We start from the raw sequence: 18085 nt of genomic DNA on the forward strand, positions 1-18085 counted from the left end.
ATAAATAGGTAATTTTTAATATTTATTGTTGCAGACAATAATAAATTTTCTGTTTTCACAAACAAGTTCTGACATTGAGCCACAGAACATTACTGTCATATAGCTCACAACTGTAAATATTAACAGAAGTAACAAGTCCTGCCTCATTGAGTTTCCTATTCACTGTCTCCTTACTTATACCTCCTTTAATTGCCACCAAGAAATGTCTGGATTTTATATTCCAAAATATTCAGGCATTTATTTTATATAATACCTCCAGACTTAGTGTCTTGTGTGATTTAAAAAGTTTTGTTATTCTGGCAAGAAAAGAAAATTCCAAGGCTTGGTGAATCCAGAGAGTTCTCAGGACATCTCAGATACAGAACTGTGTTAAATATACCTCAGCTCTTGTTATTCCAGAGGACCATTTGAGGTTTGTACCGTGAGCTTTTTTTTTTCTTCACCTGTTGTCACCTCAAACCTGTGCCATACAGGTTTTACCCCCACCATTCTATGCATAAAACTGTCCTTGACACATCTTGACACATAAGGATATAGGTTGGATTTTTTTCTTTAGTCAGCCTTAGTAACAAACAGAGGGACCTTGTCTCAAATAAATTTTTTAAAAGGCTAATTTATTTTTACCTTATTCCAAGTGTAAGATAGGCTCAATATAGAAAAATTAGAAAGTTGAACAAAGAAAATGAAATACCTATGATCCTTTCACCTATTGTTACCTTTGGTATATTTCTACCTTGTCTCTTATGTGTATCATTATGTCATTTTTGGTTTTTATGAAAGGCATATTCTGCTTTTGTATTAACCAATACATTAATTTCTCACATTGATATTCTTTCACAATGTTTGCCACCTAGAATTTCATCACATAAAGGCACCTACTAATAATTCTTTAATACTTTTGCTGGATACGTATGAGTTTATACTTTTCCATAATTACAAACTGTTGTTCACAGCTCTGATGATTTCTTTGGGATAAATTCTGAGTAAGAAAGTCATGTCACCTTTAAGACTTATCAAACTGAAGTGTTAAGTGTTGATCTCCCTATGGGTTCATTCAAACTTTGTCAGTTTGAGAGGAAGAAAATTTCGTTTGTTCTTTTAATGCCACTTCTGTTAGTTTTTCTTTTACCTTTCATCCAAGTTTTCTCAGGACCCTTCAGATCAATCTTGCTCATTCTTAATTTTCCAGCATTGTGCTAGAGATTATTTCAACAAAAAAATTTTGCCCTTTATCTTCTTCTCCTAAGTAATTCCTACTCATCCCAAATCCTATCACACTCATTCCTTCCAGGAATTTTACACTTATCCTGTTCTTTCCTTTTTCATGCATGTATATTTTGTCTCCCATAAAACATTTAGTTATGTTAGCAGGCATGGCGGCACACTCCTGTAATCCCAGCAGCTCCGAAGGCTGAGACAGGAGGATGACAAGTTTAAAACTAGCCTCAGGAACTTAGTAAGGCCCTAAGCAATTCAGTGAGATCCTGTCTATAAATTAAAACAAAACAAAACAAATCAAGAAAGGTCGAGTGGGGAGTCTGGGGATGTGGCTCAGTGGTTAAGCGCCCCTGGGTTCAATCCCTGGTACCAATAACAACAACAAAAAAATAATTTAGTTGTTCTAGGACAAGGGTCCCTTAGAGTCCCGATATGCTAATAACAAAGAGATGCTTAATATTTTACTTTCCCCTGGGTTTTCTCAAGGAAAGAGGAGGAAGAAGAATTACCTTAGGGATTGAGGGTGCCGGGGTCAAACCTGTGAGATTTTTGGAGAATGAAGAGAAGGCCCTGAGGGAATTTAGCAGCAGGCATTTAAGCAAGGAAGACTCGAAGTATTGTTCCTAATAAAGCCTGATTAATGCCAGACACAGAGTAAGGGCCCAGGCAGTGCGGCAGCCTAAGGAGCAGCAGGATAAGTCCCAAGGGGTGCTGGCCCCACAGTGACTCGCCGCCCGAGCTCTAGATTTCTATTTATAGGTCGCTGTGTTTTGTTCTTCAGGCCTGAGTGGCCGGAAATGATGACAAAGCCAGCAGTTAGTTCCTTTTCCACCCTTCCACCGTGAGGTGGTAAACAGTTTACGAAGGCGGCGGTGAGACAACTCTTTCCCGCCATCCAGCGCCTGGAGAGTGGTCTGCAGAGGACGCAGCCAGAGCGCGGTGAGGCTCTGGTGGAGCTGAGTGCAGCTGATAACCCTGGTATCGGTCCAGCCGGGAGCACCCCGGGTCCCCTGGAGGCCCTGGAGCAAAGCGCGCCGAGACCCCGCCCTGATGTCGCCGGATAGGCGCAGTGGCTCCGCCTCCAGTCACTTCCGACTGGGGCGCTGGCCCAGCCACGCCCACTTGTCTGGCGGCCCTGCACACTTTGTGAATTTGGGGATTGTTGCGTATGACAACCGGGCTCAAAAGGGACTCCCCTGCTTGGCTGGCACTGTTTTCCTGTTCATCTTCTGAAAGGTGATGGTGTCTTCCGCGCCCTGCACGGCGCTTCCCCGCCGCGGAAAGAGTTCCTTTACTTTACAGCGGTGCCTACTAGGGATCTTTCTAGCGACTTTGGCATTCCTGCTGTTTACACTCTCAGGTAAGAGCCTGAAGAGGTTGCGCACCTCGACAAAGAGGCTGGAGCTTGGTTTGGGGGCCGTGGGTATGGGTGGACCTGCGGTTGACTCAGGTTGGGGTAGAGGATGCGGCCAGGGTTTTCCTAGGGATGGTGCGTTAAGCGCTTCCAGGACGCGCACTCGGGCTGGGCACTGTGGCGACCCTGCTGCGCAAGAAGTGAAGCCCTGTTCGCGCGGTTGGAGCGGTGCCTGAGCGGCGGAGGTTCGCCCAGGGTCTAGCTGTGGCCCTAGCAAACACTCGCCGAGTTTCCGGGGTTGAGCCAATTCTGGATGAGGAGCGCACATGGGAGCTCCAGGTGAGGTGTCTAGAATGCTCAGGTGCAAGGAGGTGTGGCTAGGGTCCGTGCTGTGCCGGGGTGGGGGGGGGTGGTTAGAGTTTGCCGGTGTTTCCTGCACAGGTTAGTGCCTTGGAGAAAGGGGCTGCTCTTTTGGGTATCGCTGTAACCGCAGTAAGAGTTGCAGGGTGTCTGCGGTGCCTAAAGGAGCTGAGCTGTGGGACACCTGGCAGGAGACCTGGCGGGACATTGTTCAGTGTGTTATGCAAAAGTGGCTTGCTCTGCAGTGCCAAGGTAAGCTCACTGTTTGGCTCTGGGGAGGGTAGGTTGCCCTGCTTTTGCCGGGTGAGAGCAATTTCTCAGTGTCTGAGTTTAGAGGGCTGGGAAAGGGCGCACGATGTGAAACTTTTTTGTTGCCCTACACAGAATTGGTCTTGGTGTACAAGTGGATGGGTTTTTTTTTTTTTAATTTCAATTTCTTTTTTAGTTGTAGATGGACACAATACTCTTATTTATTTACTTACTTATTTATTTAATGTGGTGCTGAGGATCGAACCCAGTGCTGTTAAGGGGAGACACCTCAGAAAGCACTCTTAAGTCGGAATTTAAATTAAATTTAAAAAGAGAGCTTTATTTACCTGGCCAGGGACTGTCACCTACTGCAGAGACTCAGGCTCTGTGGGAGGACAGTCCCTGGCCAGGTAAATAAAGCTCTCTTCTTTTGATTTAAAATTCGGACTTAGAGTGCTTTTTGAAGTGTCTCCCCATAACATTTGGTGCGCTGGCCGCGAAAAGAAGAGATATTTATTTCTTGTCCCATAAATGGGACAACGCTCAGAAATACCCAGGAGACCCAGTGGGCTGGAGACAACCTGGGGACGAGTCCTCTCCTCATCGGCTCCTGCCAAACCTGCAGACTGCCTATTTGAGAGCACTTAGTTCTCCAGGGAAAGGTAAGCTTGAAACTTAAAACTTGGTTTGTGTGGATCCACAGTCTGGGGACATCAGGGAAGGCTGGACGCAGCACATACTTCCTGGTCCAGGGCAGTGTCCATCCAGATGTCCTTCACTGGCCCATCTGGGGTTAAAAACCCTATCTAGGGGCTGGGATTGTGGCTCAGCAGTAGACCGTTAGCCTAGCACAGGTAGGACCAGGGTTTGATCCTCAGCACCATATAAAAATAAAGGCATTGTGTTGTGTCCATCTACACCTAAAAAATAAATATTAAAAAAAACCCTATCTAAATCTCTGGTCAGTTAGGTTTGTTTATGGTGCCTTGTCTGTTGTGTGTCTCACTGTTGGTCTCAGTCTCATTATGAGTCAAAGTCAGTCCACTTCATTTTGTACACCCTTAAATGTTTTTTTTTTTTTTTTTTTGGTCTTAATTTAAAGAGTTTTCTGAGAAGAGGAAGCATCACAGGATGTTTTATCACTAGTTTCTTGTGGTGTGAACTGATAAATACAATCAATAAGAGTGTAAGTAATAGGTTATAGATTAGTAAAAAATACAGATTATAGGTACAAGATTTTGATAAGTGAAATAAGACAATTATAAAGCAAGAACTGGCATAGGCAGCCCTAAGACTCCATTTTGCTGCATTCTATAAAAACTGTTACAAGAGCTGTTTCTGAGAAACTGAAATGAAAGCTGTTTTCTTATTTTAAAAAATTGTCTTTCTGTACTTTGTACCCTACAAATTGTACCCTACTCAGGATGCAGTGGTGGTCTTGGTGAGCTACATCCTGGGTTTGAAAGCCCTTGTGGGTCTACATGACTTTGAAGTCGATTCTCACCCTGCTGACCCCCGCCCAAATTCAATTATGTGACTGTTTAGCACCTGCTTGAACCCAGGACTGTGGTCAACTGAACTGCAAAGATAATGCTATTTTAGCTTCTGTTCATCACATGCTTGCTGGCTGGTCCTGCCTAGAGCCCACAGGTCCCACTTATCAATATTTTAATTTCTATGATTGGCTAGCTTACATGACGATAAGCAAGTCACTGAGTTGTGGGTTTTGTGCTTCTATATGTCTTTGGATGGACCGGGAAGCTGCTGTCCTCCCACAGAGCTTGAGTCTCTGTGGTGAGTGACAGTCCCTGGCCAAGTAAATAAAGCTCTCTTTTGATTTAAAATTCGGACTTAGAGTGCTTTCTGAGGTGTCTCCCCATAACAGTGCCTCACACAACCCCAGCCCCAGATGTTTTGGTTTTTGTCTATGGAGTTATTTTCCTGTTCCCAACCAATACGGATCGTATTAGATATTATAACCTAATTTTTTGGGGGGATGGGGTGATTGTTTCCCTTATAGGGTCATGGTTCAGAGGAGCAGTCTACAAAAACATCACTAGCCAAACCTAGTGGGAAATTAGTATCCTCACCAACAGCTCAGTAACTAAAGATGAAGGCCCATTCCGCTGTTTGTTGTGCCTTTCATTGAATAGAATAAATACTTTTTTCAAAATATATGCTTGCCAGGTGCAGTGACACACTCATATAATCCCCGCCGCTGGCAAGATTGAGGCAAGAGGATCACTAATTCAAGGCCATCCTCAGTAGTTTAGTGAGGGAAGCCTAAGCAATTTAGGAAGGTCCTGTCTCAAAGAATTCAAAAAAGGCTGGGGGTGTGGCTCAATGGTTAAGCATCCCTAGATTCAATCTCTGGTGTATATATATAGAGAGGGGCAGGGCAGAGAGGTATATGATTATTGTATAAAGTTTACACAAAATTAACCATTTTTTGTATCTCCTGTTTTTTAATACACTTTGTGTGTTTCTATACCCATGTTCTATGTAGGATCCTATTACATATACAGCTTGTATGCTGCATTTCTTTACTTAGCAGCATTCATTGAACAATATTTGACTTCTAGGTTGGTTCCAAGTCCTGTGCTGGTCCTGAGGTCATACTGGTAGGCAATAATAGGCCATGCCTATTGTCATGGTCCTTCTTTCATTAATTGTGTACACATATATAAGTGCACAAAGCAGGGACTTTATTTTACTGTTATATCCCCAGTGACAGACACATAGTAGGCAATCTATAAATATCTGCTAAGATGTATTGGAAGTAACAGACATTAACCAATGAATAATACTAATGCATAGATTACAAACCAACTGGAGTGCTCTAGAGGAAAGGAGCATGCTTCCCTGCACTTAACAAGTGACTAGAGGGAAGGTGACATTTCTGCTCATCAAATAGGCCGAAGGTCTTCACTGTATAATCTAAGGCTGTGTCTTATCCTGCAAACTCAGCTGGACTGTTAACACCCCTCAGAGAGACCTTCCCTGACTACCGTGTTTCTGGTACACACACACCAGCGCAAATGCCTCCTAAATTGTAATCACCCTTCTAAAATTTTCTATTCTCTCCCCCCACCATTAGAAGGCAGAGAGATGTTATCTGTCTTATAACATTTTTTTGTTCCAAATGGCCAATTTTTTGATTCAGTATCAATATTCATGAAATACTAAAAAAAAAAAAAAAACCCTAAGTTTCCTATTTGGTGAGGATTTAAGTGCACAAGAAAAATTCCTCCTGTCTGCAGGAGAAAAGTTCTTTAAAGAACCATGGGTGAGCTGGTCTTTCTGTGGAGCTAGGACAGGGGCAGCTGAGGGTCAGAAAGGACCTGCCTTCCCCTATGTATAGGCTCTCCAGGGCTCCTAGTACTCCAATCTTGCTTCTTATTGATCACTAAAAAGTTCATTTCAAAAGGGAGAGAGGCGAATCAAGCATAGTGATGTTAGAACACAAAAGGAATTATTTTTTTAAGAATACACTTTTAAAAATAGGCTTTAAATTCAAAGTTTAAGAAAATGATGGAAGCTATTTGAAACACAGGAAAATGAATAAGTAAAATGAATAGAGTGTAACAGGAAAAGTAACAACACTGAAACTTGGAAAACCAAGGTTAAGTGTATGGTTGCCAGGTAAAGTCAAGATTGTTGAACAGAGAGCTCACTGCTGGGCAGGGAGAAGAAGTGGGTAAAATGAGTTATCATTTAGGGAGCAGCTCACTCTTTCATGAGGAGAAACATTTATAATTAGATAGTGGTGTGCATGGGAGTCCTAACACCTCAAAGGCGGCTGTCAAATGGGAGAGATTGCAGAAGGGAGCATTTGTGCAATTTCAGAAAGAAAAAAAATTGGGAGACCAGTCTTCTTCCTCCAGAAGTGGAGCTGCTTTTTCAGAGAAAACCCACAATCTCCTGTGATGCATGGTCTCATCTGCCTATTTTAGGCATTTTTCTTCTTTCCAATTAAAGAAGCCAAGAGCAATAGTATTTGTCTGGCAGTTTCTTGGTTTTCCTACCCTGCATGCTACAGTGCTAAAGGAGCAGTGTTCATCTGGTCATCAGCTAGGAGATGGGGCAGAAAACTGGGAGACAGACAACAAAAGAAATGGCCAATTCTCTGTTCTCCAGTGCATAAAACTTTAACATGATCATTTTCAATAATAAATGTGTTCCAACATATTCTTGATCATTGTTTTGTGTCTGGTAGCAGTGCTACTATGACTAACCTTTTTTTTTTTTTTTAACTGCTACTTTGAAGGACATGTGCTAGATGTTGTGACCCTATGGATGAATACAGCTATTCATGCTGTTACAAGAGCATGTGCTAGTTACCTGAGAGAGATCCATATACAGGAGAGTCCAGAGGAAGGCAGCCAGTTACTACTTCCCAGGAGGAGACAGAAAAAGTTTCCTAGAGAAAGCCATGGGTGACTTAAGTCTAGAAAGATAAGAGTTGAACAGGAGTTGTGGCCAATCTAGGAGGAAGGATGTCTGGAGCCAAGGTGCAGAAGCAAAGGTGTTCAGATGTGATGCAGCTGGACTGCCAAGCTGCTCAATGTTGGGCAAAGGAGGCAAGATAAAGGGAGAAATCTGGAAAACAGAGTATCTGTGAGAGGCAACAGGCTAATTAGGAATAAATCATCACAACTGCAAATTCAGACTCTGGTGTGATTACCTGTCCATTTAGGACAATGTGAGCTCTTTTATTCAACTTAGAACAACATGAATCTAAACTAGGGTTGCATTAATTTCCCCAGGCACAGTAGAAGATAATTTCTTGAGCACTATATTATAGATAGTGTTAAGATGGTGTCAGCGTGTGGGGGTTCCAGATGGGAGATGGGAATGGGAAGCAGGTTGGTAATGGTTCATGGTGTGTTCTGGCAGTCAGGCTACCTGGCTTGAATTCTGGGTCTGTCTAGGAATACTAGGAATGTATTCTTTTTTTTGAGGGGGCGGGTACTGAGGATTGAACTCATGGGTACTCAACTACTCAACCATTGAGCCACATCCCCAGCCCTATTTTGTATTTTATTTAGAGACAGGGTCTCACTGAGTTGCTTAGAGCCTCACAGTTGCTGAGGCTGGCTTTGAACTTGTGATCCTCCTGCCTCAGGCTTCTGAGCCACTGGGATTATAGGTGTATGCCACCATGCCTGGCTAGGAATATATTCTTGAGAAAGTTACTTCACTTTATGATGCCTTAGTTTGCTCATCTTAAGGGGGAAATGGTATAAATCTCATAGGATGATTAGAAATATGAAGTTAGCTAAAAAACAATGCATGGCACAGGTAGTGCTTAATACTGGCCATTTCTGAATTGTTTTATCGTCATAGGTATTGTTCTAAGAAACAGGTTCTGGTGTGTTGTTATATAACTATAACTTTTGAAAAAAATGTAACTCACCATATTTGGAGTTCACCTTTGATGATGTTAAAATGCCATTTCTAATAATAGCAGTAATGGAGACTGGATCCATAATAAACTAGTACAGTATAAATTTTGACATGAAAGAAATAAACCTCTAATAAAGAGAAATGTTTATAACTAAGGAAAAAATTTTGAAGACTGGCATAAAAACAGCAAATAAAAAAAATATGATTTTCAGATTTCACCAAAGCAAGTTGGCTGAAGAGTGAAGAATTTGAATTTTGATTTAAGTGCATATATATCTGATAGTAGTACTCATGCAGCTCTGGTACTAGGTACCAGACATGCAAAGATGAATGAGCCACCATCCTCAAAAGGGAGTAAACAACCAGTAAGCACAATATGAAAACATCTGTGAAAGGAGTAAATTGGGGCATCATAAGGGCACTTAACCTTGACTTTTATTTTTGTTTATTTGAGAGATTTTTGTTTATTTGTTTTTGGTCCTAGGGCTTCCCACATGCTAGGCAAGAGCTCTTCCACTGAGCTACATCCCAGCCCTTTTTCTTTTTATTCTGAAATAGGGTCTCACTAAGTTGCTCAGGCTAGCCTGAAACTTGCTATCCTTCTGCCTCAGCCTCAAAGTCGCTGGGGATGGCAAAACGATTTTTTTGAGCAAGAAATATCAAGATGCTTCAAGGAAAAAGAATCATCTAAGATGAGGCTGGGAGGATAGGATGTGGGAGGTGGGAGAAAGGCATTCTTGCTGGTCAAAACTGAAATCAAATGATGCATGAAGACCTAAAGGGTTGGAAAACACACCCGTATAGGCCTCCAAGTAACTGAGAATGGCTTGAGAGTAGTTTGCCAGGGTGAGCAGGGTTCTATAGTGAGGGACTTTAATTTGTCCCTATCTGTCTTGGAAGAATGTCGATTAATGGATCATATAAATATTACTTTGTTAGCAATGTGAAAAAAAATCAGTTCAATGAAAGGTGACAAGATAGGTAAAGAGAAACTCTTGCAGCCATTCAGATGAGAAATCCTGGGAGCTTGCATAAGAAGTAAATGAATAGAGCATTTCAGCTGTGGAAACAGAACTTGTTTGTTGGATATGTGAAAATAAGATAAATCAAAAGTGACCACACTCAAGCTTTGCTGTGTTAGATGCAATGGTGTGACTTATTTCAAGAGGACCCGTGTGGGGGAGGCAATGAATATATAGGCGTGGCAGCTAGAGACCAAGGATAGAAACAGGGGCCTGGAAGGCTGTTGGTTATCACCAGTAATGAAGTCAGGAGAGGGGTCCTGCAGAATGAAGAAACAGGAGATCCTCAAACAGCAGAGAAAAAACTGAAACTCAGGGTGGTGTATTCTCTAGGAAGCCAAGGAGGGGTACGTAGCTGGGGAGGAAGAGAAGAGAGAAGAGAGAGACCGATCATTCTAGAGCAGAAGACAGCACTGAAGTCATGGGGGGGACCCAAATCTCTAGTATCATCCAAAGGGTAATGAAACTCATGAGGAAAAGACTATTAGTATGAACTTAATGAGGGAGAGGCCAGTTAACGACTTTGAAAGTGATTAACAGTGATTTTGGGGGGCCTAGAAATGAGTGGGAAATGAGGAATAAAATTTAGAATAGAAGATATAGAAGTCACAGCCTGCATTTTAAGGAAGCAAAGACAGTTTAAAAACTGCTTGTGAGAACAGTAGGAGAAGGCACAAGATGGTCAGGTTTGGTTGCAGTTCCATTTGTGGTGAGTTACCAGGAATTTCTGGTGGTATCTGGGTGGTGGTGTGAATGTGCGCATACGTCAGAGTTCATTTTTGCAAGCATGTATAAGTGTGGAGAAGGTGAACAGTTCAGTGGATCTAGTATAGAGAACTAATTCACTTTATACTGAAACTCACCTGGGATAGCCTATCATGTTATATAATGGCATCTATTACAGTTCAGCATTGCCACTTATATTTAATAACATTGTAAACTATCTAGGAAAAAATTAATCAAGATACTGTAGCTGGGAATGGTTAGCTTGAAAATCTCAATAAGAAAAAATATTAATGTTCTGAGCAAGAGAACAAATTCAATTAAACAAGAGTGTGGTATTAGACTTAATTATTACAGTGTATAAAGCTTGGAATGTACTGGTTACCAAACTAAAAATTTTGATTCTGCACACTGTTGAAAGCATATCTTTCTTTTTTTTTTAAGAGAAAAAGAGAGAGAGAGAGAGAGAATTTTTTTTCATACTTATTTTTCAGTTTTCGGTGGACACAACATCTTTATTTTATGTGGTGCTGAGGATCAAACCGAGCGCCCCGCGCATGCCAGGCGAGCGCGTTATCACTTGAGCCACATCCTCAGCCCAAGCATATCTTTCTTGATGCATGTTAGGGAGAAGGAAACTTCATGACAGTTGAATAGACTAGACCATCTAATTGACATATCTTATAAAGCACCACATTGAAAGTCAAGTTAAGAATCCTCTGTTTTCAAACCAGTTACTAAAATTGAATGCATAAAGCAAAGGATACTTGTATAATTTTGTAAATGGCATGCGGTTACTTGATTTCTGTCCTGGTGGTTCTAAATTCTAAAATGGTGTTAATCATCTGTATCTAGGACAGAATCAGGTAGTGTTTCTAGCCCCGCCCCTTTTCTCCTATTGTAAAATGAAAATTTGTGGCTCCGGATATTCGGTAAATTTACTATTAGTAATAAAATTCAACTCTCTCTTGTGTCTTTTTAAATGATGCTTTTCATTACTAAGATTTTTTTGGTTTGCTTTTTGCTATTGTTTTAGGCAGTTGATGGAGGAATGTTCAGATATTAAAACCAGGGTGGTGGCCCCTAGGTGGATTGCAGAACACAATGTAAATATTATGTTGGACTAGGTGTATGGAGAGAGAATTTTAGAAAATGACATGAGAGGAACATTTCTATCATTTAGAATTTTCTTGACCCGTCTTTGCATCTCAAGTATGAGTGAGATCCAAGGAATAAGAAAGACAAGGCTCCTCTGGGTCAAAACAGACCTGTCTTCTTAGATCCGTAACTCACAGGAGAAGCTTTTGCATTCTTTGAACAAGTTCAGCCTCCACTTATTGTCTCCTTCATGGTATCTTTTATAACTGTTGCTAGGTTTATAAATGCTCAGATAGGTCAAGGAAGATGAATAGGTGGAGTGTCTGTGTTCAAAGCAAAAGACAAAAAGGAAAGTAGAATGTTCTAGAAGGACAGCAGTGTTCTCTCCTTGTGAGATGGGTAAGATACACAGCACCACAGCTACCTCGGGCTCCCAAGGGAGTGTGTGGTGCAGTGATTGATGAAGGAAGATTTAATAGTGTTCAGTACTCAAGAGAGCAAGACGGGGGCAGTTTATGAAATGCCACCCAAAGTGGGAACCTTTTATATTTACATGGCATTTGTTTACCTATTAGAAGTTCATGAAGCACATGGAGTGAAGTTATGTATTTTGAAATACTTTGGTCCTATTTATGTTGAACTATGAAAATCTACAATGCTTATTTAATAATCACCCCTTACCACAGCATTTCTTGAGCCCACCCTGGGGACAGAGTATAGCAGGAAAAGAAGACATGGTTCCTGACCTCTGGAGACATGCCTTCTAAGGAAAGATCGAGCCTGAAATGACAAGCTGTCATAAATTACTGTTTCAGATTATGGAAACGTAATCTAAGCAGAGTGCTGTGTACTAGAGATGACTTCTTAGGGGAAAGGTTAATTTTGAAATGAGTTTACAAGAAAATGGGGAAAGAAAGACACACACACACACACATATCTTTTTTTTTTAAGACCAAAAACATTGATAGTATCTCTTCATTGTGAGGCTGAGTACAAATTTGGTTTATTCTGAAGTAAGCCAAAAGCTAATTGAATGTTATGCAACATAAGGGGCATCTTCCATGAGCAGCATTTCTTGAGTAAAGCATTCAACAGTCATTTGGAATCTTTCCAAGGACCTTTCCATTTTCTGTGTGCTCCTTGTTGCCAAACCACAGTCTCTGGCTGGTGAAAGTTGAATTGCTGCTTCATCTTCATGTTCTTCTTCCATTATCCCTAGATGCCTGTGTACTGCCACCACCATTTCAAGCTTTGGAGCTCGTTGGCAAACCTAAACCCTATTATGAAGTTGGAGAAGAAATAACTTATAGGTGTAAAAAAGGATATGACCAAGTATTGGGGTTTCTCACGATTGCTACTTGTGAGCCGAATCATACCTGGGTGCCTATTTCAGACGATGCCTGTATGAGTAAGTGAATACAACCTTATCTTTTTGCTTGCTCTAGAGATTTCCCCACATTTTAGGGAGCATATGCCACTATTGCAATGATGATTTTCTCACATGAAACAAGACTTTGAATTAAGTGTGGTTTTGCAGGATTTGAGAAATTTTTAGGGAGTCTTTTTCTTGGTTGCCTGTGTAACTGTGAATCTTACATTGCCCTTGTGATACAGTAGTTAAAGAAAATAATATTCCATAAATTCAAAGAGCAAAGCTGAGTTTTGACTTTGATTCAAGTATGTTTTGAAACTGAATTTTAAAATTTCACAATTATTTTCTTTTAGAAAGAAGATGTCCATATTTAGGTGCTCCTAAATTTGGCAAAGCCGATTACCCAAATGGAACTCACCAGTGGGGTGCTCAAGTTCATTTTTCTTGTTCTAGTGGGTAAGTTGCTCCTTACAGGAAATAAGGTCAATGTTACTGGTGCTTTTTGTTTTTCTTCTCTTCTTAAGCATTCACATAAACTTTGTTTAATTTTGCTTTCTGGGTGAAGTTCTACTTCTAGCCAAACAGTCCTTGGGTACTTTATTAGAGACAGGAAATATGTGTAATAAATAAAATGAAGTTGAAGGAAAACAAAGCTGTATACTATTTGCCATACTTAATAATAAGTCTATATAAATGTTAGGAATAGCATACTCACAGTGGCTTGGTTCTTCACAACTAAGTGCTTGTAAAAGCTGAAGTAGCACTCCCAGAAATGGGAGGTAGAATAGCCAACCAAAGACATTCCTCTGTCCAGAGATCTTTGTAAGGTATTAATCAGATTAAAATTGACCTGGTCAAGATTGTTCAGATGGAAAACCTTATTTTTGAGACTGCTACAAAGAATTGAAGTATCCCAGCAGCTGGAGCTGGAACTCAGTGGTAGAGCACTTGCCTAGCATGCATGAGGCACTGGGTTCGATCCTCAGCACCACATACAAATAAATAAAATAAAGGCACTATGTCCATCCACACTAATACACACACACACACACACACACACACACATATATATATATATTTTTTTTTTTTAAAGAAAGAATTAAAGCATCTCAGAAGGAGACACTGGCCACTCAATAATAGCCTTTTTTCTTAAGGCTCTTTCTAGTGATGTAAGTTGGGGATATTGGGCATTTATGAAAAAATGTGCATTTAGAGATTCAGTGTAATACACTATATTTATTAAAAATAAGTAATTCTTGTGGGGAAAGTGAGCTATGACTATCAACAAGCAGTTTCACTATTTTTTAATTTGATCAATAAAAATATTGGCCTATTCAGTTAGGTTTAGTGAGCTTGCTCAGTACTTTTGAGAAAACTGAAGCACAGGCCCTAACCAATGAAGTCGTATTCTTATAAAGAAACACAATATATAAAGTTATGAAAGCAAAATAGTAAATGAGCAGTACCATGTAAGTAGAGTAATGCATAATGACAGTGAGAATCCAGGAGGAAGAGAGATGCCTGTGAATCTCAATCATCAGAGAAGATTTCATTGAGTAGGAGTCTTCTAGAGCTATTCCTAGAAATACATTCTGATCTGCACATTAATAACAGCTAACACTCAGCTAGCACTTACTGTATGCCAGGTACTAACTCATCTGATTCTTTAAACAAACCTATGGGGCGTGTACTTGGATGCTCTTTTAACTAATGAGGAAACTGAACAAGAGAAACTGTAAGTGGCTTGCCCAAAGCTCAAGTGGCTGGTCAGCCATGGAGCAGGGACGGAAACCCAGGTAGTTCAGTTCTAGGAAGGCTCTTTTCCTTGAGCACTGGCCTCACTAAGCAGAATGTGTGAGTGAAGGCATAAGAATCAATGTGTAATGTGACCACACCGAGAGATTTACAACAACAGATTTATTTAGACGATGTTGCTGTTGGACAATGTGTGTTCGCGGGGAGAAATTCTTCATTTGATTAAACTGCAGATTTATTTAGCACTTTGGTGTATCTTTCCCTCACACTACTGCAATGTAAGAAAACAACTATCTAGAAGTTGCCTTCATTATTATGTGCATCTTGTTGACTGCTACAGAAAACATTAACTTTTTCTTTTCTCATTTAGTTATTACATAATTGGTAAAGCAATCGTAAATTGTGTGCTTAAGGGAGAAAACCCACACTGGGATGGTAAAGCCCCACAATGTGAAAGTAAGTAAATTTTTTTTTTTTTAATTTAGATTGGCAGTTCTCAAACATTTTGGTCTTGGACACAGTCATGCCTTTAGATTAATGTGTAGCCCAAAGAGATTTTCTTGATGTGGGATATACATCCTATTAATATTGATCACGATGGAATGAAAATGGAGAAGCTTTAAAAATTCTTATTTACTAACTCATTTTAAGGACAATAAACTTGATACATGTTAACCTGTGTAACATTTTTTTTAGTGAAAATTTTCCAAAACAAAAGAATAGTAGAATAATGACATTGCTTTACATTTTTACAAGTCTCTTCCTTTATCTGGCTTAAAGGAAGACATTTGGAGTTGGTCTGTCGTGTTACCAAGCTTCATAGCCTCTGCAAAAAAACTACTGTGAGGACGAGAGTGAAAAACTGAAAATGTGTGGGTATTATTGCAAACCACCAATTTAGAGAATGAACATGTTTATCAAGCATTTCTCAATTAGCCCTCAGTTTTATTTTTAATCACAGGCAAATTTCTCAACACATTGTCGGCATCTCTTAAGATGTCTAGGACAAAACTTAGTGTGGCCTTGCAAATATTTGTAGTATTCTGTAACTTAAAATGAGTTTTGTTCTGGAAGTTCTTTCTATGTTAATGGCTTGAACCTGGGATAAAGCATCTTCTCAAAGAAACCCTCTTCTAGATGAATATTCAATTCACAACTAGCTTTATAGAAATCCTATACTGGGGGGAGAAAAAGAAATTCCATGTTGATGAATTTATTGAAGGTAATTCATAGAGCTTTACTAATGTTGTCTTAATTTTTTCAATTTTCCTTTTCCCTTTCATTTCTTCTTCTTCTTTTTTTAACCCTCTTTATGAAGAGATTTTGTGTGAACCACCTCCAAAAATCAAAGATGGGAAATACTCCTTTAGTGACATAGAAGTATTTGAGTATATGGAAGCAGTAACTTACAGTTGTAATAAAAAACCTGCAGGAGAAGAACTTTCACTTGTGGGAGAAAAAGAGCTTTACTGTGCCGGCAACGGAGTATGGAGTAGCAGTCCTCCTCAGTGTAAAGGTAATGATCTATCCTGCTTCATTGTCATTCCTGAAGAAATATTTTATAAATAGTTTTAACTACATATAACAAAACAGGCACATGTGTGCCTTCCTCTAGAAAAATTGGTTTCTAATTTAATGTAGGTTAGGTGGAGCCTAAAAAATAACTCTAGATCTAGAGATTCCTATCCCTTATCCCAGCATATTCTTTCACTCCGTTTTATACATTGTGAATGACTCTGTGTGTGTCTGCGCACTTCCGGGTATGTGTGTATGAATTAGTATGTTTTTGTTTGAAAGAACAAAAATTTCAACAAACTGAACACAAGAAAATAAGAAAGTGTTACACTGCAAGAAATTTAAGAGTTCTGGCTACAGGTAATGGCAGTACAAAGAAGACTGTAATGGAGTAACCCTCCACAGATAAGAATGATAAACTCTGGGGGCTGGGGTTGTGGCTCAGTGGTAGAGTGCTCGCCTCACATGTGAGAGACCCTGGGTTCGATCCTCAGCACATAAAATAAATAAAGAAAATAAAGATATTGTGTCCATGTATAATTTAAAATTTTTTTTAAAAAAGAATGATAAACTCTGGACAAAATGTATTTTTAAAAATCTTCAAATATGCCAAGTCACTGGAAAGTGACTATAAGCATGGAGACATTGGAAGGGATTCGCCCTTTAAAAGACAGGAACCACTGACTATCAGCAGCAAAATATGTACTCTTTTCAAGTGCACATATAACATCTCTAAGATAGAACACAGTGTAGGCAGTAAGACAATTTTTAGCAAATATCAAAAAAACTGACATCATTCAACTCTGATCACAGTGGAATGAAAGTAAAAATCAGTAACAAAAACATCAAGGAAATGCCCAAATAATTGAAAATGTTGCAAGACACTTTTAAAAACTTAGGAGTAAAAGAAGTCAGGAGGAAAATTAGAAAGTGTTTTGGATTGAATAAAATGAAAACATAGCATATGAGAATAGCAAAATTTGTGAGATTTGGCTAAAGCACTGCTTAGAAGGAAATTTATAGCATGAAATCTTTCTGTTAGAAAAAAAGGAAAAGCCCCAAAGTCATCTAGCCTGTAATCCCAGCTACTCAGGAGGTAGGAGGATCCCAAGTTTGAGGCCAGTCAGCAACTGAGCAAGACCTTGTCTCAAAATAAAAAAGGGCCAAAGATGTGGCTTAGCAGTAAGGTGCCCTGTGTTCAATTCCCAGTAGCAAAAAAAAAAAACAAAAAACACTCAAATTACTGATATCAAGAATGAAAAAAGCAATATCAATAAATATCCTGCAGGTATTTAAAGGAGGATAAGGGAACATTACACTGTCTCTTTTCAAACTTTATGCCCTTAAATGTAATATCTTAAATCAGCAAATATTTTGAAAGATATGAAATACCAAAACTTACCCTAAAATGGACATAAACCTGAATCGTCATATCTCTATTAAAGGAATACAATTTATAAAGTTAATGGCCTTTCCATAAAGAGAACTGCTTCACTGCAGAATTCTACCAAACATTTAAGGGACATATAACTGACACTACATAAGATTTGCAAGAACATACAAGAGACGGAAGCACTTCTCAATCCATTTTATGAGGACAACACTGCTCTGATACCAAAACTGGACAAAGATATTACTAGAAAAGTATAAACAATTTTCTTAATGAATATAAAGCTAAAAATCCTCCACAAAATATTAGCAAATGAAATCCTATGATATGTAAAAGGAAAAGTATATCATAACCAAGTAAGATTTTATTTCATGGATGCAAGGTTCATTTGGTATAAAAATTAATGAGTGTAATTTGCCATTATCAGTAAACTCAAAAGAAGAAAAAAGTCATATCTTCTTAGATGCCAAAAAAATTGTTTGACCAAATCCATCAATTTTTCATGATAAAACTTCTCTGCAAATTAGGAATAGAAGATAACTGTCTCTTTTCAAAAGATAAGAGGCATCTATAAAATCCCCATGACTAATATTATACTCAATGGTAAAAGATTCTTTTTTTTT

The 18085-nt window shown here is 39.4% G+C and overlaps 1 protein-coding gene across 8 annotated transcripts in view; it reads left to right on the forward strand.

Annotated features, from left to right (window-relative positions):
- Positions 1 to 2036: 2036 nt before the first annotated feature.
- The window catches only part of Cd46 (CD46 molecule), a 38107-nt gene continuing 22058 nt past the window's right edge, over positions 2037 to 18085 (forward strand). For 4 of the 8 annotated variants that reach the window (XR_005730863.2, XR_002484436.3, XR_005730862.2 and 1 more), the window contains exons 1-5: positions 2038 to 2578; positions 12650 to 12838; positions 13156 to 13258; positions 14928 to 15013; positions 15876 to 16073. Coding sequence is in view for 4 of the 8 variants with exons in the window: in XM_040278221.2 (XP_040134155.1) it covers positions 2458 to 2578; positions 12650 to 12838; positions 13156 to 13258; positions 14928 to 15013; positions 15876 to 16073 (697 nt within the window). In the remaining 4 variants the exon portion in view is untranslated. Of the gene's footprint in view, positions 2579 to 12649; positions 12839 to 13155; positions 13259 to 14927; positions 15014 to 15875; positions 16074 to 18085 lie in introns of all 8 variants that reach the window. The other 4 variants (XM_078022737.1, XM_013360400.4, XR_005730859.2 and 1 more) reach the window with 3 other exon arrangements.

This window comes from Ictidomys tridecemlineatus, chromosome 10 (assembly GCF_052094955.1).
Source record: "Ictidomys tridecemlineatus isolate mIctTri1 chromosome 10, mIctTri1.hap1, whole genome shotgun sequence".
Lineage (NCBI taxonomy): Eukaryota > Metazoa > Chordata > Mammalia > Rodentia > Sciuridae > Ictidomys > Ictidomys tridecemlineatus.